This window comes from Crotalus tigris, unplaced genomic scaffold, assembly GCF_016545835.1.
Source record: "Crotalus tigris isolate CLP2741 ecotype Arizona unplaced genomic scaffold, ASM1654583v1 scf7180000017977.1317863, whole genome shotgun sequence".
Classification (NCBI taxonomy): Eukaryota; Metazoa; Chordata; class Lepidosauria; order Squamata; family Viperidae; genus Crotalus; species Crotalus tigris.
Window position 1 is genome coordinate 1,109,134 of NW_024096755.1, and position 27,863 is coordinate 1,136,996.

Genomic DNA, 27,863 nt, shown 5'->3' on the forward strand with positions numbered 1-27,863 from the left:
TCAGAATTGTTTTTTATTCATTAATTTTTTCCTGCTGTTCAGGTCAGGCCTTAAAACAATTATATAACATTTGGGAAAAAAGATGCAGCCCAGCAAACCAGCACTAGAGGCCAAGATGGAAAATATCTCCACCGCCACCATGTACTTCCCCTTGGTGCTCAAATAGGTTGGAACAAAGGATATCCAAACACTGCAGAAGACCAACATGCTGAAGGTGATGAACTTGGCTTCATTGAAAGTGTCAGGTAATTTCCTGGCCATGAAAGCAACTATGAAACTAATAACAGCCAAGAAACCCAAATAGCTTAGGACACTGTAGAACATAGTCACAGAGCCTTGATTGCACTGCAGAATAATTTCTTCAACTACCGAATGCATGTCAGTGTCTGGGAATGGGGGAGAAGTTGTTAACCATGTCATGCAAATACCTATTTGAATAAGAGAGCAGGAAATGACAATGGAGTTGGACAGTCTCTTTCCCACAAACATTCGCATCTTGGATCCTGGCTTGGTGGCCAGGAAAGCCAGAACCACTGTGACGGTTTTTGCCAACACTGAAGAAACTGACACTGCAAAGATAACCCCAAATGTCATTTGTTGTAGGAGACATACCATCTTCTCAGGTTGACCAATGAATAAGAATGCAGAAAGGAAGCAGAGCAGGAGGGAGATGAGGAGACTGTAAGTGAGGTCTCGGTTATTGGCAATGATGATAGGAGTGTTGTGGTTCTTTACAAATATTACAAGCACCATCACCGAGATCAAAGAAAACAAAAGGACAAAGAAGACTAAACTGATTCCCAAAGGTTCCTTGTAAGATAAAAATGTCAACGTTTTAGGAATACAGGAATCCTGATTCTTGTTTGGATAGCTTCCTTCTGGACACAAGTAACAATCATTTGTATCTGAAAAATAAAATGATCTGAGGACATTCTTGAAAATATAGAGTAAGGTACATCTTAATAATATACTTTACATTTTTTAAGAATACTTAGAATGTTTTTATTCCCTGTTAATTAAGCACTTGAATATTAATCTGTAGATTTCAAGAATGCTGTAACTGTTTAAACAATCTGTTTATTCAAAGTGATATTATATTTTTAGAATTCTCATTCTTTATATAATTATATAATTGTTCATATAATTTATGCATTTGAACTGGAAAGGATAATAATAATCACCTGATTTGACTTTAGCAAGCTCTAATACTACAATACTATATCAATCCTATTTAAAATAATGGACAAAATACTGGTTAAAAAAGAGTCTTCAGGTATACATGGTTGCATTTGGAAACTGCTACCATTGTGTGGGATAAATCCCAACATAACATCTCTTACCCTCCTTCTCTGAAATCTTCCCATCTGGACATGGAATGCAGTCATAGCAACAAAAGGGCTGTCCTTCCTTGATTTTCTTGCTGCTACCAGGACGGCAACTCTCAGTACATATAGAAACAGGCTGGGACTGAAGCAGAAACAACAAACAAACAAACAACAATTCTGAGGCATCCTTTCAGTCTGAGTTAGGATATAATTAATGATATATTTTTAATGTGTATGCTGCCCAACTCAATGGCTCATAACCATCAAACAAAGAAATTACAATGAAATTAATATGCATTTAATTTATAAAGTTGTTTAAATGCTGTCTTCTACTTATGTAGACACTGGCCTACTATGCACAGTGTTGTCTAACCTTAACCCTAACCCTAACCCTAACCCTTTTTCAAATATAAATAACTGTTACTGTGACAATCTAGTGTATTCAACTTTGCAGCTGTTTTTAAAAAAACTGTAGCAGCCATTCATGAAATTGCTCCATTGATCATTTTCAGTTACATAAAAATAATGTTTAACCCAGTCTTCTGGCTGATTCATCAAATATATGCCAGTCTCAAGCCCGGATAAATGGGGAAGGCTAGGGAAAATAATGGTGAACTACCTGTAAAAAATCTCAATAGATTTTTTTATGACAATAACTCAACATGACTCAAATATGGATACCAACAGTGGACCCTGCAGGCTATAGAGAAGAGCAACAGCTACCTTTTGGTAGTCAGGGATTTTATGACTGTTGAAGGAAAGACTTCAGAAAGCCCAACAATTGATGGAAGATGGCAGGAAGGGACATTTTAAGGTCATGTTTGCTTGAGTGAAAATGATGTGATCCAGTTTTACACTAAGTACATTCCCAAAACTGCAATGGGAATGTACTTAGTGATCAACAGAAGATCAAGAACAGGTAGAAAAGATACACAGAAGGCCTCTATAGCAATTTGACTTACTATCAAGATGACAATGATGACAGCCCAATTAATCATGAAAGAAGAAATAGAATAAGACATGGTGAAATTGCTGAAGTGAAAGATCCAGGTATTGATAGGGCTTCCTGTGTCAAGAGATATGGCCTATCTGTCAATGGCATCAGGACTGCAAAAGATCTGTTTTTATCCCACTAGTAAAGAAACATGAGGCCAGAGACTGGTCCAACTATTCACAATTGCATTGATTTCTCATTCAAGTAAGATTCTGCTAAAGATAATTAAACAGAGGATACAGAATGTCATCGATCAAGAATTACTTGATGTACAAGTTGGCTTTAGAAAAGGGTGCAGCACTCAAGATCACGCTGCCAATATTAGATGGCTCATAGAAAAGGCATGTGAATATCAAAAGGATCTATATATGTATTTTATTGCTTACAGAAAACATTTGACTGTGTAGAACGCTATAGGCAATGGGTGGCTTTGCATGATCAAGTGCAACCCACTTGATCAGACTCATCAGATCACTGTACTCCTATCAGGAGGCAACAATGAGAATATTCTATGGTGACACAGATTGGTTCAGGATCAGTAAGAGAGTTAGACAGAGATGTATTCTATCACCATTTTTTTCAATTTGTACGCTGAAGTGATCATGTGGAAATTTGATTTGGAACTGCCTGATGTTGGAATGAAGACTGAGGGAAGAACCACAAATAATTTGAAATATTCAAATGATACAACACTATTGGCTGGAAATAAGGAAGACCTGGATAAATGATCTGGAAAATCAAGGACAAAAGTGAAAAAGTAGAAACGAATCTTAATATCAGGAAAACAAAGACAATGACAACAGCTGCAGATGGACCTGAGATGTTCAAAGTCAACCAAGATGAAATTGAATTAGTTCAAGAATTTATCTTCCTTGGATCAAAATTTGCTCACAATGGCAGTTCTCTTGAAATCAAACAAAGGATAACCTTAGGTCATAGTTAACATGAATAAGATCTGAAAAAGCAGAGATATTGATATAAATATAAAAAGCAGCTAGCTAGAGCAATAGTCCTTCCTAAAGTGATGTATGATAATAAGTTCGATACTAAGAATGGCTAATAAAAGAAGAATTGAAACCTTTGAACTGTGGTGCTGGCATAAATTATTGCATATGTTATGAACAGCCTGAGCAACCAACAGAGAGGTGCTAAATTGTATAAAACTAGCCAAAATCACAAGAATATATCTGATTTACTTTGGCGATGTCATGCATGCAAATTCATTGGAGAAGTCAATGATGCTAGGAATAGTTAGTCTAACAAGAAGAAGGGACAAGCAAAGAACATGCTGGCTTGATAACATCAAAACTGATACCAAGATGAACATCCAACAGTTGGAGGAAGCTGTGCTTGAAAAGGTAGCATGGAGAACACTTGCTTATAAAGTTGCCAAAAGTTGGACATGACTGAATATTTAAAACAACAATAAAAATATTTAACCCATTATATACAATGTATAAATCTTCAGCTTTACCTACTCTATTACAGTGAGAAAACTGTAAGCACTAAAAATAGTCCTTGACTTACAGCCAGTTGTTTAAAGATTGTTTAAAGTTATGATGATGCTGACTTATAATCAGTTGTTGCACTTACCATGTAACAGCACCCCCATGGTCATGTGATCAAACTTTAGGCACTTGGAAATTGGCATATATTTATGATGACTGAAGTGTCTCACAGACACATGACCAACCAGCCAGCTTCCAACAAGCAAAGTCAATTTGGAAGCTGTATTTGCTTAATGACTGTGTATTTCACATAATGACCATGGCAAAAAAGATCATAAAATCAGCAGAAGGTGCAGAAGCAAAAAAGAACAATTTAAAGAATCTATAGAGTTATAAGCTTGAAGAATTTGAGAAGTGCTTTTAATATAAAAATATTTAATATGCATTCAATTAGCAAGTTATTAGATGGTAGCCTCGGGTTGTATTAATATTTGTTCACTGCTTTACAAAAATAGGAATCAGAATTTTCCAACACTATCATATGCATAAAAATCTTACAACAGGATTTACTAAGTTATTCTTTTCAGCTATTTTTGAATGTAAATTAGAATAAGGCATTCATGAAGTTGCTATACTGGCCATATTCTGTTGTATTAAAACAATGGGTCTGTACATATGTTGTTCATAGTATGTTTAGGTTGTGTCATGTATGTGTTTCACTTTGAGAGCGGGCAACTAAATTTCATTTTTGATGTGTGCCGTTGTGTCCATGGTAAAAAAATGACAATAAAGGTTATCTTATCTTATCTTATCTTATCTTATCTTATCTTATCTTATCTTATCTTACCTTATCTATCTTGAGATAAGTAGAAAAAACTTGGCATTTTTGTTTGTTTTTTTAACCCCTCTAAAGTTGTCTCTCAGTTGGTTCTGTTAAACTTTGATATTCTCCAAAGCATTTGAAGGAAGGACAAGAAATAACAAATAGAAGATTATAAAAGAGAGATTCAACCCAGAATTTAGGAGATGTCCTTATAGTAAGAACAATTAAACAATGGAATGGCTTGCCTTCAGATGTTGTGGGTGCTCTATTATTGGAGATTTTTAAGAAGCAATTGGACAGCCATTTGTCTGCAATAGTACAGGGTCTCATGGTCGAGCAGGGTATTAGACTAGAAGATCTCCAACATCCCTTTCAACTGTGTTACTCTGTATTCTCAGAGAGTTATTTGGCAATTACTGGGCTTCACAGGCTGTGATTTTAATGCTTTCACTGCTCTTCAAGGGGTGTGGTGCCTCAGTGGTTAACTGGCTGGACTTCTCAGCTGGAACATTGGCAACCCAGTTTGAGACCCGATATGGTGAGATCCCATCCTCACCCCAGCTCCTGCCAACCTATCAATTCATAAACCATGCAAATGTAAGTAGATAAATAGATGGGAAGAAAAAGTTATATATGCTGGCCACATGAAATGGTTCAATGACCTTAAAATGGAGATGAGCACGGTTCAATGACCTTAAAAACTTTCAGTGTTGGAACATTCACAACTTCTGGAGTCAGGTTGTTCCACTGATTAATTGTTCTAACTGTCAGGAAGTTTCTCCTTAATTCTAGATTGCTTCTCTCTTTGATTATTGAAAATTGAAAATTGGCAGGGACTACTTTTTTTTTAACTGTTCTTCATGTCAAATTTACCAACTTCTCATTTTTTGCTAGCTTGTTTTTTCACTACAGTTAATGTTGTCCTGGAGTGGTAATTGATTTTTCCTGAAATTTTCCTTTAGGTTTTATTTTCTCATGTCTTACCTTGGTACATATCCTAGCTTCATGACTTTAATAATCCTAACCATGGTTCTTTCCAAATAGCCTGAGTAATAGTTTTGTTATTGGTTGATGTACTTTTGGCTTTTTGCAAACACCTGTGATAGAATGCTATTGTTGTGATTTGATTTAACTCTGGGAGATCTCATATCTATCTTATATCTACTTTAAGAATTGTTCATGGAAGCATATAAAAGTGATAAAGTGTGAAACTTTTCCAGAACTTTGAGAAAGTGAGATATTTAAAATATTGAGCTGCTTGGGGAATGTACAGTATACCAAGTCACTTAACAAGCTACTTGCAGAAATTCTGCATTGATTTACCTACTTATGTATATCAATCAGTCTGCATTTCAAGATATTTTTTATGGAATCTTATCCCATGTGCAAAGGCTTCTTGGGGATAAGACCTTGTTGCACCATATTTCGCTTGGATCTAATTTCCTAGGTGAAAAAGGAATCAACCAGAATGAATGGGACCAAGAACTGAGGTAGAAAATTTAACTTTAGAGACATTAAACAATCTCATACATTCAATGTTTAAGGTTGAGCACATTTGTCTCCAGGCAGAGTGCTGCAGATGTATAGTAGTTTTCTTTTAGATTTTTCTTAGATCAGGATTGGATAGTCTCAAACAAAGATGGGCTGCTTGTTTCAGCTATCTGGGACACATGTAAAAAACAAACCATCCAATTCCCATTTGAATTAATATCCATTCAAAAATAATTAAAGCAGGCCTCTTTGCTCAATTTCTGTCTAACAAATTTGTCATAAATTTGTGTATAGTTGAAATTTAATTGTAAATATTGATCCAAAAAGCACTTTTTGTATGTGTGTTTCTGAAATAGCCAAAGAACAGATTCAAATAAGATTAACTAAATCATTATGCTCATTTATTCTCTAATTTATATATTAACATTTGAAGAAAAGAATGTATGAGAGACCCACAATTATGAAATACAATATTTAAAAAGCAAAACTGCAACTATTTGTTTTTTTTAAAAAATAAAATGCTATCTGACATTAGACAGGATCTGCAGTAAAAGTCAGCCCAGAAGGAAGACCCTTACCAGGGGACTTATGATGTTGGACATTGGAATGCAGAGGGAAGAACCTGCAATGGGGAGGGAGCTCCCACCAAGCAGACCCCTGCAAATACTCCAGCTCTGAATCCTCGAGCTCATTGGAAGAGGAAGTAGTCACAGAATGCAGCCACAAGCCCAGGTGGTCAATGGGTGTTGGGAAGAAAGAGGACTGGGAGAAGAAAGCCAGGAAGGTGATGCTCAGACAAGGCAGTCATCAACCAGGTTGGAAAGCTGAGATGGAGAGATCTTTCTGCCTTAGCAAAGATGAGGAGGATGGTCACTCATTCCAGCTGAATGCTGGAACAGGCAATCAACATGATAAAAATAGCGCTCGATTCCATGAGAAGAGAGAAAGCCGACCCATGCCGGGGCACCATTAGCCTAGGCTCTGCAGAAGGGACAGATGAAGGAGGGACTTAGCCAGGGCCTTCCGAAAGCAATATCAAGACAGCAACTGTCGTCGCTGCCACCCCTCGCCGAACAGCAACCATGGACAGAGATGGGAGATGACACAAGCAGAAGAAGAGGCATCCATCCATCCAGAAGTTCCCGCGACTGGAAGTCAAATACCAGGGGGATCAATAATGCTTGGGATTTTTCCTGACCCAAGTGCTGAACTACATGAAGGAATATGGCCGCAACATTCCAAGTGACTGAGCCAGTGTTCGCATTGTGCAAGCAGCCCTAGATGGCACCGTGGCAGACTGAGTCATGGACCTACATAACACAGATGCCCCAGAGCTGCAAAACTTCAATCAATTCATGGCAGCACTTAGGCATCAATCTGAAGACCACCTAACTGACCGGAAAGAACAGGAACTAATAAAGACAGTGAAAGAAGGTAGGCTACCCGTAGCGGAATATACCCAGGATTTCAAAGCTCTGGCCAGCAAACTGAATTGGCTGGAAGACATCCTGATCAGCCATTTCAAGGACAGGTTAAACTATCATCTCTACGAGGCTTGCATCCCCTGGGGAGACCCCTACTTGCTGCAGGACTGGTACACCCTGGCCGAGGAGGCAGAGATTGACCTAGCAAAGAGGCAATGATGAGGGGAGAGATCATGGGGAAGATCGCCATCAGAGCCAACTTGCGAGTTATTGAAGCAAGCACCAGCAACCAAAAGAACTTCAGGATGTGGGAAAGAGGGACAACACATAGCTGAGTGCTGCTCATTCACCCCTGCTTTGGCCCAATGAAGAAAGGAAACTCTGACCAATCCAAGAGGAAAATCCAACTCGTCGGACAACAACTCAGAGAATGAACCCATTGCACCCCTCACCCAGCCTGTAGAATTATTAACCCCCAGCATGCCTGAGAAAGTGAAAATCAGAGCATTAATTGACTCTGGCTGCATCCGCTGTCTCATAAGCCCAACATTAGTAGGGAATTTAGGAATTCCAGTGAGGAGGCTGAAGAAACCAATTTCTTTTGGTCAATTAGATGGGTCCATAGCAGGAGGGATGCCCACTACACTAGCCACACTGCCAGTTCAACTCATCATAGGGGACTACATAGAGATTATAACATTTGTGGTGACCCCTGGCATGGAATGCCCCTTATCCTGGGCATGGCATGGCTGGCCAAGTGGAACCTGCAGGTGGACTGGAGAATGGTAGAACTCAGATTCCCAAAAGGGAAATCAGCCAAGGGACCAGACCAGCAGAGAAATGGTGGAACCCCAGCAGATATACTGGAGGAATATAAAGACCTGGCTGAAGTAATCAGCAAGGAAAGATCCAATGAACTTCCCCCTCATCAAGCCATGGACTGTTCTATAGAAATCTGTCCAGGTACAAAACTCCCCAAGCCCAAATTGTATTCCATGAGCCCACAAGAATTGGAGGAGATGCAGAAATTCATAACCAAAAATTTAAAAAGGGATTTCATACAGTCGGCAAAGCCAAAAACAGCTGCCCCTATGCTGTTCCAAGAAAATAAAGATATGACTCTTCGCCTCTGTGTGGACTATAGAGCTCTGAATGTAGTGAGGGAAAGCAATCTCCCATGAAAGACATGCTGTCCCACCTATCAAAAGGGAAAATCTTCTCAAAGCTAGATTTGAGACAAGCCTATTACTGGATCAGAATAAAACAGGACAAATGAAAGACAGCTTTCAATTGCCCTTTAGGATGTTACCAGTTTTGGGTTCTACCTTTTGGGTTACAAGGAGCATCCACAGTATTTATGCAACTGATAAATACTACAGGAGAACCTGTACAAAGGGATGCTTGTTTACCTAGATGACATCTGGTTATTCACTGAGACCATGAAAGAACAGGTGAAGCTGGTCACAGCAGTCCTAAAAAAACTCCAAGCAGCTCAGTTTTATGCCAAGCTTTCTAAATGCAAATTCCATAAGGAGAGAATTGATTATCTGGGATATCGCATATCACCAAATGGCATAGAGATGGACCCTGAGAAGGTCTGAGCAATACTTAAATGGGCTCCACCAGAAAGCAGTTGCAGAGTTTCCTTGGTTTTGCTAACTTCATCTCTTCCTTTGCCCAAATTGCATTACCAGTTACGAATTTACTGAAAACCAGAGATGAGGGGAAGCTCAGCCAAGCCAAACATTAAATTGGACAGTAGAATGCCAAGCCCCATTCAAAAGACTTAAAAGACTTTTTTTCCACAGAACCGGTTTTGAGGCACCCCAACACTGACAAACCTTTTGTGATTCAGGCTGATGCTAGTGATGTAGTTGTGTTAGGCTGTACTTTTGCAGGAAAATGATGAAGGGACATCACAACACTGTGTATACACATCAAGAAAGCTCACGGAGACAGAACACTCTCTTTCAAATAGCAACAGGACAGAATTTTAACCCAATGTCTGAATTCTCATCAGCCAAGCCTGCAATCCCTTCTCTGAAGGAGTGGATCACACAACTCAAGAACACCTGGCCAGTAGTCAGAAAAGCTCTAGATGAAGCTAGGCAAGCATATAAAACACAAGCTGATAAAAAGAGAGTTGAGCCAAAATCCTTTAGTGTGGGGAGAAGGTTTACCTGTCCACCAAATACCTAAAATCCCTTCCCTCCAAGAAACTAGGACCCAAATATGTAGGACCATTCCCTATTACAAGAATCATAAACCCTGTCACAGTAGAATTAGAACTCCCAAAATCCTTCAGACAGATTCATCTAATTTTCCTCTGCAGCCTTCTAAAATGCGAGCAACAGTCACCATTAAGACCAGCTGTTGCTCCTCCCCCTCCTCCCATTATGGTGGAAGGGGAACAGCATTTTGAAATTAAGGAAATACTAGACTCCAGGAAACACCATGGCTCCACCCAATACCTAAGAGCATGGAAGCATCTTCCACCCTATCAAAATGAGTGAGTTCAAAAATGCCATGTTAATACCCCTAAGCTCCTTAGAAAATTTCACACAACATACCCTAACAAACCAGACTAATCCATATCTTTTATTTGTCTCTGTTTTCCCACAGGTGGATCTCTCTTTCTTTTAAGGGAGGCAGGATGTCAGAACCCATATTATTAAGGGGACTCCTTCTAATTCTATTTCTTCTATTACTCTGGGTTTTGTCTTACTCCTGGAGTGGAGTGCATAAGACACTGTGGGCTGTCTCTTAGTCTTCTCTTTATTACTACAATGTATCCCTTTTGCTGTCTCTGCATACTTGCTCTTGGAACTGTCTCTCCTTCATGTCACCTTGGGAGGAGAAAGGAATGTGCCTCCAGCCATCTGGCTCATCTCCCATTTCTGAAGGGAAGGTGCAAAGCCCCAACAACACGAGTGGGGAAAGACCAGTGTTATCAGCTCTTTCCCACAGTGGGCTTAACACCTGGCCCATTTGAAATGATCGGATGAACTATTGGGGTGGGGTTTGTTCGGGACTCATTTAACCTATTGATCTGAATGGGAAACCCTCAACTCCTATTATGCCTGCTATTTGCTTCTCCTAATAAAAATTCCTTTTGGAAGAAACTGCTTGCACGAATTCTGCTTTCTTAGGATGAGGTATTGAAGTGAGCCCTGACAATGCCATAATAATGATGAATTGTTGTAAGTCACCATGAACAATACAATTGAAATTTATAGTATAGAAAAGCAAGTTCTAGTTTTTTAGAGGAATATGTCTGTCTATCCATCAAATTTATTTGTCAACTTTATTTGGCTTATAACCGCAAAAAAGTGACACAAACATCTGACAATTATAAATATAGAAACAGATTATAATGAGAGAAATGAAAATTAGCTAAAAAACCAAGTGGTTGCAGGGGAGAGGTAAGGGTATCTTATCTTTTAGTGTACCAATCACCTCCAGCCAATAGCTTCTCCTTGCCAGCCCCCACAACTAGATTTTAAGGCTTTTCTAAAGGCTAAAAGAAAGATGGGAGATCTTATCTCATGTGTTAAGATGTTCTAAAGCAGGGGTGTCAAACTCACAATGTCACATGACATGTTGTAACATATCACGACATTTTTCCATTGCCAGCAATGGGGTGGGTGAGGTTTCGCCATGACGCATCTAGTCTGTGGGCCTGCAGTTTGTAACCCCTGTTTTAAAGGGTGGGAGCTGTGACAGAAAGGTTCTTCTGATGAGTCTCACCACCTGAAATTCCTTGGCTAATGGGTTAGCAATAGGCCCCTTCTACCAGTAGAAGTGGGGCAGCCCAATCTCATTGAGAAAGGGTGGCTCCACAGATATTATATCAAATATTTTCTTCCATCATAATAAATAATTCATAAGAAATCCAGCTGAAGCAACAACTTGGAGACATTATTGGTTGCATAATAGTACATATTCTTATTTGATCAAGGTTGAATTAATGATTTTATCCATCTAGCTAAAAAGTAAATTTGCTATAAATTTTCCAAAGTATCCCACCTGGTTAAACCAACTGTGCCAGGTTATGACATCTTCATTTATGGTGAATATTTGGTCTGAAAAAATTGCAGGGTTTACCCTCCCAACTTTAACTCTAATGAAGGATTCGTTAGAAGAAACAATCCAGTTCAGTATATCATATCCAGCTAGTAATTCTCCATTGTAGTCAATAGAAACCAGATCCCCAGCACTGTTATTAAATGAGAGACCTTTCAAAAAGGAGTGCATCTAGATGGAAAAGAAAAAATAAAGATTAGCAAATGGTGTTTAATTTTGGGGGGGAAAGTCTAAGAAAAAATTGGTGCAGTGGAAGTTGTAGAAGAATAGAACAGAACAGAACAGAATAGAATAGAATAGAATACTTTATCTATGTAGTTAAATATACCTAGATATAAGATAGTAAAGTGTATTTTAGGTGTTCAGCAGATTGTTATTGTGAGGGAAAACACTGTTTCTGTATCTAGTTGTTTTAGCCTGCAATGCCCTGTAGCTGCATCCTGAGGAGAAGAGTTGAGTTCCTATAATTTAAATTATGGGGCTCATTTTCCTTTATACAAATAATGTTTTTCTTCTAGATGATGCTCAGTCCATTACCTGCCATGAATCTTGATTTTGAAGCTTCAGCCTCCCTTTATTTGCCACTGACCGCTGGGCAGATCTGGATGAAATCATGGCATGCAATGCATGGGCTACTGCATAGACAGAGTTATAAATACTGTAACTGTGACCAGTCATTCTTTTTTCAAAAAAAGTTACAGGAAGATCTTCCAGTTTCTCTTTTCCTGTGCAAAGATCACCAGCTCCCTCACCTACATTTGACATTTTAAATGCACAAACAAAGGATTGCTGCCAAAAATCCTTGATAAATCCATCTTCTGTCATAGAAGGATTTCTACTTTCAGTAAATGACTGGAATCCTGGTGGGTCATTAGCATGAATCGTGAAGGACAGAGCACCATTCATTATGTCTGTATCCCAATCTCTCTGATATACATGTGAGTTGAGCTCCATTTGTGCTGTAAATATCCACACTCTACCTTTGACAATATCTATTATGTTTTTTCTTGATAAATATGCTATCCATCTCAGTCTTACCATAGTATAAGATTCTCCATAAAATATCAGAACATTAGCATTGCTATCCATAACTTTATCATGTATTTCTGCACCACGGTTGAACAAGTCATAAATATCATGAACAGTTGTTACTTCACCGATTCTCTCTCTATATGAAAAACAGATGTTATGCTGGGACAATAATGGAACAATCATTTCTATAACCCTTTCTCCATTGTCATTGGCTATTACAACTATCCCAATCCATGTCCAACCGAAATGGAGAAGCAAAGACAGAATCCCTTCATATTGAAGTCTTTCCAGTGGGCTCATCTGGAAGAAAAAAAGGGCTGGTGTTTTATAATTCATAATGGGACTAGAGCCATAGATAAGCTGCATAAGGATGGAGAACAAAGGAAAGGGATAGAAAGTCAATTTAATTGTTATTTTCAAGCTTTTTAAAAACATGTCATACATTTGTACAGCAATACAAGAAATTCTAATGTGAATGAGCAAAACATAGCATTGCTGAAGTTAGAATGAAAGGACAAAAAAGAGAGATAAAGCCAGGTCTACTGCTAGAGAGGATGAAATATGGCATCATTCAGAGAAATTTTTTATGGTCCCTCTGAAGGGATTATGTACACCCAAGCTAATCTCTTCATTCAATAATAATAATAATAATAATAATAATAATAATAATAATAATAATAATGATGATGATGATGATGATGATGATGATGATCCCCAGTGAGGCACTACCTTGACGTGGTTGTGGGGAGAGGTTAATATCAAGAGAGGAATATTTCAAGGAGATTCATTATCACCATTACTATTTGTTATTGCACTGTTTCCTCTGTCAACAATACTGAATAACTCAGGACATGGTTATCAAACATCAAAAACATCTGCTAGACTATCCCACCTCCTTTCCATGGATGATCTGAAGCTGTATGGAAAAACATCATCTGAAATAGAATCGCTGCTCAACACTGTCCGTATATATAGCCAAGATATTGTAATGGAGTTTGGCTTGGACAAATGTGCCACACTTACTATCAAAAAAGGAAAAATAATGAAAACTGAAGGAATCAAGATGCCCCACGAAAATAACATTAAGAGTCTGGATGAGGAAGAATACTACAAATACTTGGGTATCCTTCAAGCTGACCACATCAAGCACACTGAAGTCAAGAAAAAGATTAGAGGTGAATACATCAAGAGAGTGAAGAAGATCTTAAAGTCCAAACTCAATGGAAGAAATACCATAAAGGCAATCAACACTTGGGCAATTCCAGTCATTAGGTACACAGCTGGAATAGTGGACTGGACTCAAGCAGAACTAAAAGCAATGGATAGGAAGACCAGAAAAATAATGACAATGAATCATGTCCTTCATCCACACAGTGACATTGACAGACTTTATCTACCAAGGCAAATAGGGGGGCATGGAATGCTACAAGTACATCAGATGGTTGAAGAAGAAAAAATGGCTTTGGAAGAATATCTGAAGAACAATGATGAAGATGCACTGAAATTAGTATATCAAGAAGGCTTACTGACTACTGGAGAGACCAAACTGGCCTATAAGAAACACCAAATGAAGAACAGAATAGAGGCATGGAAAGACAAAGCACTACATGGCCAATACATTAAAAAAATAGCTGGGAAAGCAGATAATAACAAGACCTGGCAATGGCTAAGAACAGGAAAATTGAAGAAAGAGACCGAGGGACTAATTCTGGCTGCACAAGACCAAGCCTTAAGGACAAATGCATATAAAGTCAAAATTGAGAAGACAGCAACAGACAGTAAGTGCCGCCTATGCAAAGAAGATGAAGAAACAGTGGACCACCTGGTAAACTGTTGCAAGAAGATTGCACAGACTGACTATAAGCAGCGGCATGACAAAGTAGCAACAATGGTGCATTGGAAGATCTGCAAAAAATATCATTTGCCTATAAGCAAAAACTGGTGGGATCATAAAATAGAGAAAGTCATAGAAAATGATAAAATTAAACTGCTCTGGGACTTCAGAATTCAAACAGACAAACACCTGCAACATAACACCCCAGACTTAACAATTGTCGATAAGAAAGACAAAAAAGTCTGGATAGTGGAAGTGGCAGTGCCTGGAGATAGCAGAATAGACGAGAAAGAACTGGAGAAGATAACAAAATACAAAGACCTACAAATAGAAATAGAAAGACTGTGGCAAAAGCAAGCAAGGGTAGCACCAATAATAATAGGCTCCTTAGGTGCAATCCCAAAACAACTGGAGCACCACTTGAACACCATTGGCATTGACAAATTCGCTATTAGTCAATTGCAAAAGGGGGCCTTACTAGGAACTGCTTCCATCCTGCAACAATATCTGTACTACCATCAAACATCCACATCTGCCTATCCCAGGTTCTGGGTAAGGACTCGATAGGTAGACAAAATGCCAAATCCAGTCTGAACATCTGGCTGACTGTGCGATTATCCATAACAACAACAACAAGAACAACAACAACAACAACAACAACAACAACATAATAATAATAATAATAATAATAATAATAATAATAATAATAATAATAATAATAATAATAAACTTGAAAGGGACCTTGGAGGTCATCTAGTCCAACCCCCTGTTCAGGCAGGAAACCCTATACCATTTCAGACAAATGGCTGTCCAGTCTCTTCTTAAAAACTTCCAGTGTTGGAGCATTCACTGCTTCTGGTTCTTCCACTGGTTAATTGTTCTAACTGTCAGGAAGTTTCTCCTTAGTTCTAGGTTGCTTCTCTCCTTGATTAGTTTCCACCCATTGCTTCTTATCCTGCCTTCAGGTGCTTTGGAAAATAGCTTGACTCCCTCTTTTTTGTGGCAGCTCCTGAGATATTGGAACACTACTATCATGTCCCCCCTCTTCCTTCTCTTCATTAAACTAGATATACACAATTCCAGCAGCCTTTCCTTATATGCTTTAGCCTCCAGCCCCCTATTCATCTTTGACACTCCCCTCTGTACTCTTTCTAGAATCTCAACATCTTTTTTACATTGCGGTGACCAAAACTGGATGCAGTATTCCAAGTGTGGCCTTACCAAGGCATTGTAAAGTGGTATTAACACTTCACGTGATCTTGATTCTATCCCTCTGTTAATGCAGCCTAGCACTGTGTTGGCCTTTTTGGCAGCTGCAGCACACTGCTGGCTCATATTTAGGTGATTGTCCACTAGGACTCCGAGGTCCCTCTCACAGTTACTACTATTGACTAAGGTACCCCCTAGACTATTGAGTAAGGTACCCCCTAGACTTACCTTGAGTAAGGTACCCCCTGTGCATTTGATTTTTCTTGCCTAAATGTAGAGCCTTGCTTTTTTCACCACTGAATTTTATTTTGTTAGATTGTGCCCAGTGTTCAAGTCTGTCCAGATCCTTCTGTATCTTAAGCCTGTCTTCTGGAGTGTTGGCTATTCCTGCCAGCAGGTTTCGTTTGCAAATTTGATGAGTTCCCTATCTATCCCCTCATCCTAATCATTGATGAAGATGTTGAAGAGCACTGGGCCTAGAACAGAGCCCTGGGGCACCCCACTACACACTTCCCTCCATGTAGATGCAGTTCCATTGAGGACCACATGCTGAGTACCGCCAGTCAGCCAGCTACGGATCCATCTTGTGGTGATGCTGTCTACCCCACATTTTTCTATCTTGTCAAGTAGTAGGTTGTGATTTACTTATCAAATGCCTTACTGAAGTCCAAGTAAATTATATCCACAGCATTCCTCTGATCCACTAATTTTGTCACTTGGTCAAAGAATGCAATAAGATTTGTCTGACAAGATCTATTTTTGACAAACCCATATTGGCTTTTAGTAATGACTTTGTTTGCCTCTAGGTGTTCGTTGATTCGTTGTTTGATTATCTTTTCCAGGATCTTCCCAGGTATTGAGGTCAGGCTGATAGGTCTGTAATTTCCTGGGTCCATTTTTTTTTCCTTTTTTGAAGATGGGAACTACATCAGCTCTTTTCCAATCCTCTGATAGTTCCCCAGTGCAATCTGAGCAATTTTAAATGCACTGCAGTATTATCAATTGAATGAATGAATGGATGAATGAATAAATGAATGGTATTTTATTACAAGTAGCTATGTCTCTTACATTTAGTCTTTAATATTAATAGTAATTGTTATTAATATTTGCTTAATTTATTAATATTTGCTTAATATTTAATAAGCAAATCTTCCTTCCCTATCTGCATCTAACTAATCTTCACTTACTTGTAAATAAGATAGATGAACTGCTATTGTTAAATAGAGACAGTTCAGAATTTTTAACTTGGCAGCCCTCTATTTAATTGAAACCTGACTGAAGTACTCGATTAATGATAATTGTTTGCAAATCCCAGGATTTCGGATTCAAAGAGCAGATAGAATTGCAGAAATGTGCAATAAAAAGAAGGGATGGTGGGGTCTCTGCTTTTATATCAACAACTGATGACGTAAAAATGTAACTACCCTAAAGAAATTTTGTGATGTGGACTTAGAAACATTATCTATCAATTGCAAACTGTTTTATTGTCCATTAAATTTTCCTGGTTTATTCTAGCTGCTATGTACATTCCACTATAAGCTTGCATAAACAATGCATTACAAACACTAGCTGGCCAGATCCTGTGGGATCAACAAAAATATCCAGAGTCATTTCTCATTGTATTAAGAGATTTCAACAGTGCTAACTTAAGCCAAGAGCTACCAGACTACATCCAGCATGCCAACTGTCTTACTAGAGACAAGAATATTTTAGACCATTGTTATACTAAAAAGATGCTTATCAGTCTTTACCATGAGCAGCTGTGGGACACTCTGATCACTGTACAATTCACCTTGTACCTATTTATAGACAAAGGCTTAAAACCATAATACCAGCAATTAAATCAGTAAAGTCTTGGACTGAGGAGGCAAAGTTAAAGCTACAGGTTTGCCTTGACTGCACAGATTGGAACATGTTTAAAACTACTTCTGCAGACTTGGATGAAGTCACAGATACTGTGACATCATATGTTAGTTTTTGTGGAGACCTATGTGTGCTATCACACATAGCACACATAGTTTTTGTGGAGACCTATTAGAAGCTTGTGAATACACAGCAACAATAAACCTTGGTTCACAGCTAAACTTAAACAGCTACAACATGCCAAAGAGGAAGCTTACAGAAAAGGAGATAGAATGCTGTACAATCACATCAGGAATGTATTAACAAGGAACATCAGAGCAGCAAAAAGAAGCTACTCTGAAAAGCTGAAAATCAGTTTTCAACAAATGAACCAGCAAATGTGTGGAAAACCCTTAAAGATATCAATGGCTACAGGAGGAGCAAACCTCCTTTCCAGGCTGAAGAGAATCAACAATTGGCAGATGACCTGAATGAGTTCTACTGTAGGTTTGAGAGGAAACCACTGTCAACTATAGCCACCCTCTCCATCTCAGATACACAAATAACAGCCAAGTCTCCTACAACTGACCCCATCCCTCTAGGCACCCCACTTCTGGTGATCACAGAAAAATATGTGTGAGGTCTATTTCACAGACAAAAGCCTGGAAAAGTGCCAGGCCAGACACTTGAAAGCTTGTACTGACCAACTGGTCCCCATCTTCACCCACATATTTAACAAATCGTTAGAAATGTGTTATGTTCCTTCTTGCTTCAAATGCTCTACTATAATCCCAGTGCCTAGCATACTCTCCATCAAGGAGCTGAATGACTACAGACTGGTTGCTCTGACATCCATAGTTATGAAAACATTTGAAAGGCTAGTGCTGGCCCACCCGAAAACCATCACAGATCCCTGTTACACACCTTACAATTTGCCTACAGAGCAAATAGATGAGCAGATGATGCTGTTAATATGGCACTGTACTACATCTTATAACATCTTGAATCTACAAGGACCTATGTTATTTTTGCAGACTTCAGCTTGGCATTCAATACCATCATTTCAGATATTCTTCTCACTAATTGACTCAGCTAGCTGTGCCTGATCACATTTGCAATTGGATCATAAGGTTTCTAACAGATAAGAAGCAGCAAGTGAAGATAGGCAAAATCACATAAAAAACCTGCACAATTAGCACAGGTTCCCCCAGGGCTGTGTGCTGTCTCCATTATTCTTTCTCTCTATATCAAGGACTGTATCTCAAAGGATCCCCTGTTAAAGTACTGAAGATTACAGATGATACTACAGTGATTGGTCTCATTCAAGACAATGATGAATCTGCATACAGATGGGAAGTTGAACAACTGGCCCTGTGGTGAAGCTGGAACAATCTTGAACTGAACACACTCAAAACTGTAGAGATATTAGATTTTAGGAGAAGCCCTCCTATTCTACCAGCTTTTACAATACTAGACAACACAGTATCAAGAATAGAGACCTCCAAATTTTTAGGTTCTCTAATATCTCAGGATTTAAAATGGACACCTAACATAAACATCATCAAAAAAGCAGAACAAAGAATGTTCTTCCTGCACCAACTCAGAAATGTCAGAATTGCCCAAGGAGATGCTTGTACAGTTTTACAAAGGAATTCTTGAGTCTGTCATTTCTATATTTGTATATCATTTGTATATTTTTATAAATGTCAGGTTTGGCACAGCAACCAAACTAAACAGACACAGATTTCAACAGATAACACTGGTCTACAAATTTTGGGAAATTATCAACCTCCAAGATAAAATGTGTTAATTCTTACATATTTTGATTAGATGAATTAGAAAACAGGTGGTAAAGGTGCTGGTTGGCTAAAGTTTTCAAGATATTTCACAGTAAAGATTTATACACAGGCAAGCATATTTGTCTACGAGGGAGAGAGGTGTCTAATGATCATGATGCCTTGTAACTTCTTGACAAAGTACCATAGAACAATGAAAACGGTACCACATGGAAGTGTAGAAATTTATCTTCACTTTGAGACTAAAGATTATTATGTAACTATAATTTATTGTCTTTTATTGCAAGGCACATTTGTCTTGGTCAGATCTATGCATCATATAGTTACATCTGGTGGCTTGTGAAAGTGTCATTGCCTAACATTTCCAAGATATTTTCCCTCAGAAACCAAGGTGCCTCAAAACTGTGTAAACGATGCAAGTATCTTCTGCTACAGTTGTGGTGAGGTTAGATTGGCATCTCAAAAGTGCAGTATGGTGGCAGCGGTAAAAAAAGGCATACCATTTATATCTTGGATGCAAAATAGGGGATCAGGACAAGAATTGGGCCCCTCATTATTGTTGTATTACATGTGCAACTTATCTGCATCATTGGCTAAACAAGAAGAAAAAGTCCATGCCTTTCACAGTCCCACTGGTGTGGTGGGAACCCACCAATCATAGTAGCAACTGCTATTTTTGCATGGTTCACCCAACTGCAAAATGGATCTCAAGAAAGAAGTGGATCATGGAATATCCAAAATTTCATCCACATTGTGTCATGTACCCCATGGTGAGGATTTGCCAATTCCAGATCCACCATAATCCTACTCTCTAGACCAGGGGTATCAAACTCCCAACCTGTGGGCTGTATTAATCACAGTGAAACCATGCCCATCGCATTGCCGGCAATGGAAAAAAGTTGTGATACATCATGACATGTCATGTGACATTGCAAGTTTGACATCCCTGCTCTAGACTCAGATGATGATAAAGATGATTAGCAGGATGCAGCTGATCCAGAGCCATCTATGTCAGAGGACCCAAACTTTAGCCCACTGTATTCTCCTACTGAACCACATCTAATTTCACAGAGTGAACTAAATGAACTGGCAGGAATTTGGAATTGCCTAAGAGTAAGGCAATGGGCTCCAGATTACAACAGTGGAACATCTTGCAGAGTGGAAAAGCATGAAAATGTTAAATGAAAAACCAATAAATGAATGGAAAGCTATGTTATTGGTATCAACAAAAAGATACATTTATAATGACTGGTGTGGCACTATTCTCATTGTTATATCACAGAGCATAATTGCACATCCCCCTCGTAATTTTGAATTATTTTGATGCAATTTTGACCTGAAGCTGTATCTTGGAAACTGGAGCCAATTAATACCCAGGACTTAATCTTACTTTATTAGTGACTGGTAAAATTTAGTTACTTTAATTTCCGAGGCTTTCTCCTTGCAGAATAGTGTAATTAGGATTGCAGAGAAAAATAATTGGAACCAGCCTGTCTTCCATTGAGGACCTGTATACTGTACGAGCCAGAAAGAGGGATGTGAAAATATCTACAGATGCCTCACATCCTGGACATGTTTCAGCTTCTTCCCTCAAGATGACACTACAGGGCATTGCATGCCAAAACAACCAAATACAAAAACAGTTTTTCCCCCCATGCTATCACTCTGCTAAACAACTATTTTCCACAATACTGCCTATGTCCTAGGATGTCAAACCACCTATTAGGGTTGTATTATCTAATATCCTTCTCATCTTTTCTATTACCTATTTCCTTAGCTTCTTGTGTTTTAACTTTGTTGTTTATATCTCATGATTTATGCTGATTGCCTTTATTTAGTATCCTAATATGATTTATTTTGTTTGTTTATCCTATGGCCATCACTCAATTTGTATCTTATGATTTATGATGATTGTATTTTATGATTATGATCATGAGTGTCGGTTGTTGCTCGTATCTACATTAAGAGTTTATGCACCACAGACAAATTCCTTGTGTGTCCAATCACACTTGGCCAATAAAGAATTCTATAATATAAGTACTTCAGGAAATGTTAGATAGATTATATTCTGACTGTTGCATTTTTTGTAGGTCAGAAATACGAGATAGAGTTTTGTGTACAATTCAACAATTGAATGTTAAAGAGGCTCTTGATTCTGAAAAAAAAAAAAAAATTAAGTTCTTGGTCTTTGAAATGTTTTGGACAGTTTTTTCCCAGACTTCTTTTGATATTTCCATTTTCCATTATCCTTTTTTCTTTGCATTGTTGTAATATTTGTGTATTTATTATTTATAGTATATTGTCAATGGTTTATGTTGTATAGTTTTTACATAAGACTTCAAGAATAATTTTGATTGTGGTTGCATAAAAATACATATAATCAATAAATAAAATATTCATTTTCTACAGGAGCTATAGTTGGTGTACACTGTTCTTGCGTCTTCATTCACCTTTTGTGTAACCTCTTTTGTATCTAATCTGTGAACTCATCTCTGAATAATATTGTGAGCAAAGTTTATGTAACTATATCTTTGTGAAATTAATTATACTAGAAGATTTTTTGTTATTTGGGTTACACAGTTCTAACATGACTGTGGAAACACTCAAGGCCATTTATTCAGAAAAAGAATTCATATTTTTCATTCATTCTAAAGTAGTTTCTTTTCTTAGGTTAAAATTCTTTGGCTCATCATTATCCTTCTTTTAAAAAAAAAGTAATAAAAAAGTAATGGGATGTTAACAGAAAAGAAGCACATAAGGTACAATGTTATTTAGAAAAATCCAAATTTCTGCCCCTAATTTACCAAATGAAATTGAGAAGTTCTAAAAAGTCAGGTATGCTCTGTTTCTTACCTGTGGGATCTTATAGATATCCAAGAGATTTGCAATGTGAATGGACGTTTTTGCATCTAGTCCCCCAATCACTGAAATCAGATGATTCTGGATACCACAGATATAGTTAGGAAAAAAGCTTTTCTTGTTGTAAATCAGTGACATTGTGGCATGGTATGTTTTCTGAGCATTGAAGTAACTGTCACAGATGTTGAAGCCAAGAGTGATATTGGATAAGATCTGTGGGTTTTTATTGATTTCATTGACTGCAAATGTCAGGGCCACAATATTTTGATAATATTTAGGAACTAATCTGAAATAGAAGATAAATTCAAAGTCAAATAAATATTTAAAAGATTTTTTTAAGAAAAAATAATAATTATTGTATCTCATGTTATAAGTCTCAGAATATTTATTCTTATTAGCATGTATATGAAACTAATATACATGCTAATAGTAAGGGTTTCATAAAACAGTTATTTCATATGATATAATACATGGAAACTTAGCAAATAGTATTTTGCATGTCTACTTATTTATGCAAACTATCAACTTTATTCCAAATATCTACATAATCCATTTGTATTTTTTCTCTTTTGAAAATTCTGTTGTATTTTATATGGTATAATCATAATTTATATTAATAACAGCTATTCACATCATTAAATGTATGAAGAAATGCCACATTTTACTACAAGTATCTCAATGATGCATAAATCAAGAGGAAGATAATCACGAAGAATGTGTAAAATTCTCAGAGAAGAATTAAACTTTGCTAGATCTATCTATATAAAACAGTAAAAATTTCAGTGAATTTTTCCGTTAATAGTCTGGCCCAGACTTATTAGATAACATTGGATAACTATCTGGGGAAAATAACAAAAAACTATACAATCTGCAATGCTTTAATACAATTTTAAACAGAGTAGACTAATTGAATTATGATCTATTCTATTAGCAGTTTGTACAGTTAGACAATGTAGAACTAAGCATAAAATCCTTACATAAGGTCTTCAAGCAATGGTGGTGGTGGGACTTTGCTGAAGTCTAGGGTAGCATGTAGGAAAACAGCGAGAGTGACAATGATGACCCACGATGACATCACCTGACTGATAGTACATATGAAATGGATCATGAGGACTTTGAACTCTACATTTGCTATTATGTGATTTAGTGAGTGAGAGATAAAATAAGGCTAGTGAGAAGGTGATTAAAGCTAACATTCTTGGAGAAAAGCCAGATTTTTCCCTGACATCTAAATTCTTCTTGCTTCTTTGATGACAACGATATTAGTATTCTGGTAACAAAACAGGCTGATATTGCAAACCTTAGAAAAGAGTAAGAAGCTTCCACAAAGTGTACTGTATAATGTAGTGCTTTTATTATACCTAACATAAAAAAGTTGAGACATTTATAATATTCTTTATGTTTTGTCCTTGGACACTGAAATTCTGTTTCTGGTTGAACATAAACAAATAAATTACCATCCTTTCAAAATTAAATAGTATCCAATTACTTTATGTATCTCAAGAGAATTGTAGGAAACATGTTTTGACTGATAGAAAAAATATTTCTATTTCATTTGAAATGAAGACATTTAATATGAAAAAGATTTTTTTTTTAAAAAAATACCCAAGACAATGTTCCCTCAAGCTTGTATTCTACAGAAAGGTTGGGTACTGCTTTTAGCTGTTCTGTTAAACATGCTGTATTAGAATGATGTAACTGTAACACTCCTGTCCTGCATGACCTTGAATGTGACTCTAAAATTTGGACAGTAGCATAGCTGATACACCACATGACTGAACTATGGATAGTCCTAAACTGATACTCTCGTCATCTTTGAATGGAGTTTTGTGTTGCTTTTAATACTTCCCAACTTTTTAATTGCATGGGGGTTATTTATTAATATGAAAGTTTTCTTTCTGTCATGTATTCTTAGATTTCTGGTCATACTGTAGTATCAATAAGCATAGAAGATTTTTTTAAAAGGAGATGAAATTATTGATAAAATGTAGGATTATTTAATATTGAAGTAATAGCATCTGAAATACATAAGCAAGGAACATCAGCAACATCTGGATAGTTGTCAATGAGAAAATGGAACTGATCCCTCAGAAAAGTTTATTTAAGATTTTGAGAAACCATCAGTCTTGGAATGGGAATTAATGTATTCTTAAGGGATGATGTAGATTTTCTAATTTGGATTATTGGGTTTTATGAGGTGAAAGATCTTGTTGATTAGATCAGTCTCTACTTTTAACAACTCTTCATCTCCCACATGAGCTGGTTGTTTCAGGATTGTAGATGGCTGGCAATACCATGTAAATTTTTTCTGGCAATTCTATGTAAATTATTTACAATTAGCTAAGTAGAAGACAAAAATAAGCCAATAAGACTGCTTTGCTGAGAGCTGAGAAATACAGTTTCACATACACATATAATAGAGATAGCACAAATTAGATACAAAATAAACACAAAAGCACAGCTCAGATCAGAGTATTTTCTTAAATTATTTCAAATATATTAATATATTTCATCTTCAACAATTACTTTACCATCACATTGCTTTAAGAAAGGAATTGCAGATTGCATCAACTGCCATTGCTCACCTTGTCAGACAATATATTAACCCACTAAATTCTGGCCAGTTTTGGAATTCCAGTTTTTAGGATTAAAGTGAATATGATTGATATTGGTCTACAAATATATATGTAATCCATTCAGCCATAAAAATCTGACATAATCAAAAATACTGAAAGAACGTTTGCAGATAAATCTGAATAGGAGAAAGTAAATGATTTTTCACACAATATTATTATTCCCATTAACTTAGTTTTGATAAAGATTTTTTAAATCATTTTAGTATATGTAGATACACAAACCACTGTAATTTCCAAAACTTTTGAACATTTTCGTTTGTGCAGGAACATTCACTTTGTGCTGCATTTTGCAAAACAAAATGAAGTTCCTATTCATGCACAATGAAACAAAGTAATGTGAAAGTATTTTCCAAAGCAACTATGCGATCCTAATGTTAGTAATAGTAGTAAAGTTGGAAGGGACCCTGGAGGTCATCTACTCCAACCCCCTGCTCGGGCAGGAAACCCTACATCATTTCGGACAAGTGGCTGTCCAGTCTCTTCCTAAAAACTTCCAGTGTTGGAGCATTTACTGCTTCTGGAGGCAGGCTGTTCCACTGATTAATTGTTCTCACTGTCAGATGTTAGAAGAGATGGCTTTCATATGTGTTGCTAAGTGTTGAAAGAGCCCTTTTGAACATTCTCTTAGTAGCCATACAACAACTGCTTCATCACAAAGAACAAGAAAATCATTTGTTCACATTGTAATTTCTTTCTCTTCATTATGTGTTCTCTGTTGTTAACATTGGGCTTCAAGACAATGACATAATGTTTTAGGAGAAAAATGCAACCATCAAACCAGCCCTAGAGTCTAGGATGGAAAACATCTCCACTGCCACCATGTATTTCTGGTCTATGGGAAAATTGGTTTTAATCTTTGTTTGTAATATAATATGACACATATAGAAAATATTGGGCTGCAGATGTAATGTTGATGTTTTACTGATTAAAATCTTATATATGAATCTATTTAAAAGACTGATAACTACCCATATTATGAACTATAACCCTGAGTGGTTCATAAAACAATAAAAACAGAAACAAACAAGCAAACAATTTAAACAACTATAATAAAAACTCCTGGTGCTTAGGGCAACACTTTCTCACACATCAGCTACAAAGTTGTTCTAGCCTCAGTCCACCCCAGTAGTTGTTAGAAGACCCAGATGTGGCATGTGGACTGCCTTTGCTTATGGGACTTGTCTGCTTTCTGCCCTGTGGACTAATGCTGGCTTCTCTTGAGTAGCTTGTTGAACTCATTGGAGCGGTGCTGATTTTGGAAAACAAATTGCTGGGGAATACTAATTCAGGCTTGGAAGCCTAAATAAAGACTTCTAGCACCTGTAATGTGTATGTGAGTTGAGTAGGACAGCACAAATATTGAATAAGAATTGGTTGCAATTTCTTGCTCTAAGAAAATATAGGTGAGAAAAACCAGTGGTTCTCAACCTGTGGGTCGGGACCCCATTTGGGATCGAACGACCATTTCACGGGGGTCGCCAAACAACGCAGTCTGCCATTTTCCCCCCCTTTTCCTTAGCTGTGCTACTCCCTTTTATTCTATTGGCTTTTCAAAGCCAATAGAATAGACTCTCTTGAATAGAGTCTAATTCTATTGGCTTTCAAAAGCCAATAGGAATTGTCCAGGCTATCTCTGCCCTGCTGATCCCACCAATAATCCCATTCTACAAACGGTGCTGCACCAGTTGAGTAGAACTCGACTTACGACCGGTTGAGTAGTCCTTGACTTACGACCGGTTGGGGGTCGCGGCATTAAAAAGGTTGAGAACCACTGGTCTAAACTTATCATTCCATTGCTATATATGGGGTAAAAGCCATATGATTGCTAATATAAATTGAGGATCATCATTAGTCAAGACAGCATATGTTCCTTTGCTTTAATGACAGGAATAAGAATTAATCAAAAACTTAAAAAACTTCTAGATGCTCATAAAAAAAATAATCCTCAGTGGAATAATAAATCTGAATTTGATGAAGAAAACAAATGGATTGCCAATATGTATTACTTATAAAAATTGTAATTTATTCTATTTCCCAGTAGAGAACCAGAAAAAGAAGAGTTTTCAGCAATGTGGTCAACAGTTTTAAAACTTCTTTGTTTTTATAATTTATATAATTGTTGAGAATTTCCATACCCATTTTTCTCTATATTTTTATAATAAATTCTTAATAGTATGGTATATATACAAAAAATTGTATCTCTTTAGTTTAATAAAGAAAAATTGATGAAGCAGGCTTATGACTATGGAGAAAGATGATATAGTTTTCCTAATTTCCTAATTATAAACTACACAAAGGACATTATGAATCAAAATCAGAATTGTTTACTCTTGATTAAATTTCCCCTATTGTTCAAATCAGGCCTTAAAACAATTATATAACATTTGGGGAAAAAGATGCAGCCCAGCAAAGCAGCACTAGAGGCCAAAATGGAAAATATCTCCACCGCCACCATGTACTTCCCCTTGGTGCTCAAATAGGTTGGAACAAAGGATATCCAAACACTACAAAATACCAACATGCTGAAGGTGATAAACTTGGCTTCATTGAAAGTATCAGGTAATTTCCTGGCCATGAAGACAACTATGAAACTAATAACAGCCAAGAAGCCCAAATAGCTTAGGACACTGTAGAACATAGTCACAGAGCCTTGATTGCACTGCAGAATAATTTCTTCAATTACCGAATGCATATCACTGTCTGGGAATGGGGGAGAAGTTGTTAGCTATGTCATGCAGATACCTATTTGAATAAGTGAACAGGAGATGACAATGGAGTTGGACAGTCTCTTTCCCACAAACATTCTCATCTTGGATCCTGGCTTGGTGGCCAGGAAAGCCAGAACCACTGTGACACTTTTTGCCAACACTGAAGAAACAGCCACTGCAAAGACAACTCCAAAAGTCGTTTGTTGCAGGAGACATACCATCTTCTCAGGGTGACCAATGAATAAGAATGCAGAAAGGAAGCAGAGCAGGAGGGAGATGAGGAGACTGTAAGTGAGGTCTCGGTTATTGGCAATGATGATAGGAGTGTTGTGGTTCTTCACAAATATTCCAAGCACCAT

At 37.3% G+C, this 27,863-nt stretch overlaps 1 protein-coding gene across 1 annotated transcript; it reads right to left on the reverse strand.

Moving 5' to 3' along the window:
• LOC120309059 (vomeronasal type-2 receptor 26-like) lies at positions 1 to 27,863 on the reverse strand. The gene is made up of 8 exons (XM_039345854.1): positions 27,539 to 27,863; positions 27,312 to 27,496; positions 23,138 to 23,328; positions 22,155 to 22,446; positions 12,126 to 12,920; positions 11,532 to 11,759; positions 1,341 to 1,467; positions 1 to 905 (listed from the first exon to the last, which is right to left on the reverse strand). The coding sequence occupies exons 1-8, from the start codon at positions 27,861 to 27,863 to the stop codon at positions 1 to 3; spliced, it is 3,048 nt and encodes a 1,015-aa protein (XP_039201788.1).

Bases quoted from the DNA above. Each gene is read 5' to 3' on its own strand.
- LOC120309059 (XM_039345854.1), bottom strand. From the start codon at position 27,863: ATGGTGCTTGGAATATTTGTGAAGAACCACAACACTCCTATCATCATT. The intron at 12,921-22,154 runs GTAAGAAACAGA...TTTTTCTTCCAG, and splicing joins ATATCTATAAGATCCCACAG to ATGAGCCCACTGGAAAGACT. The intron at 906-1,340 runs GTAAGAGATGTT...TTTATTTTTCAG, and splicing joins GAAGATTTCAGAGAAGGAGG to ATACAAATGATTGTTACTTG.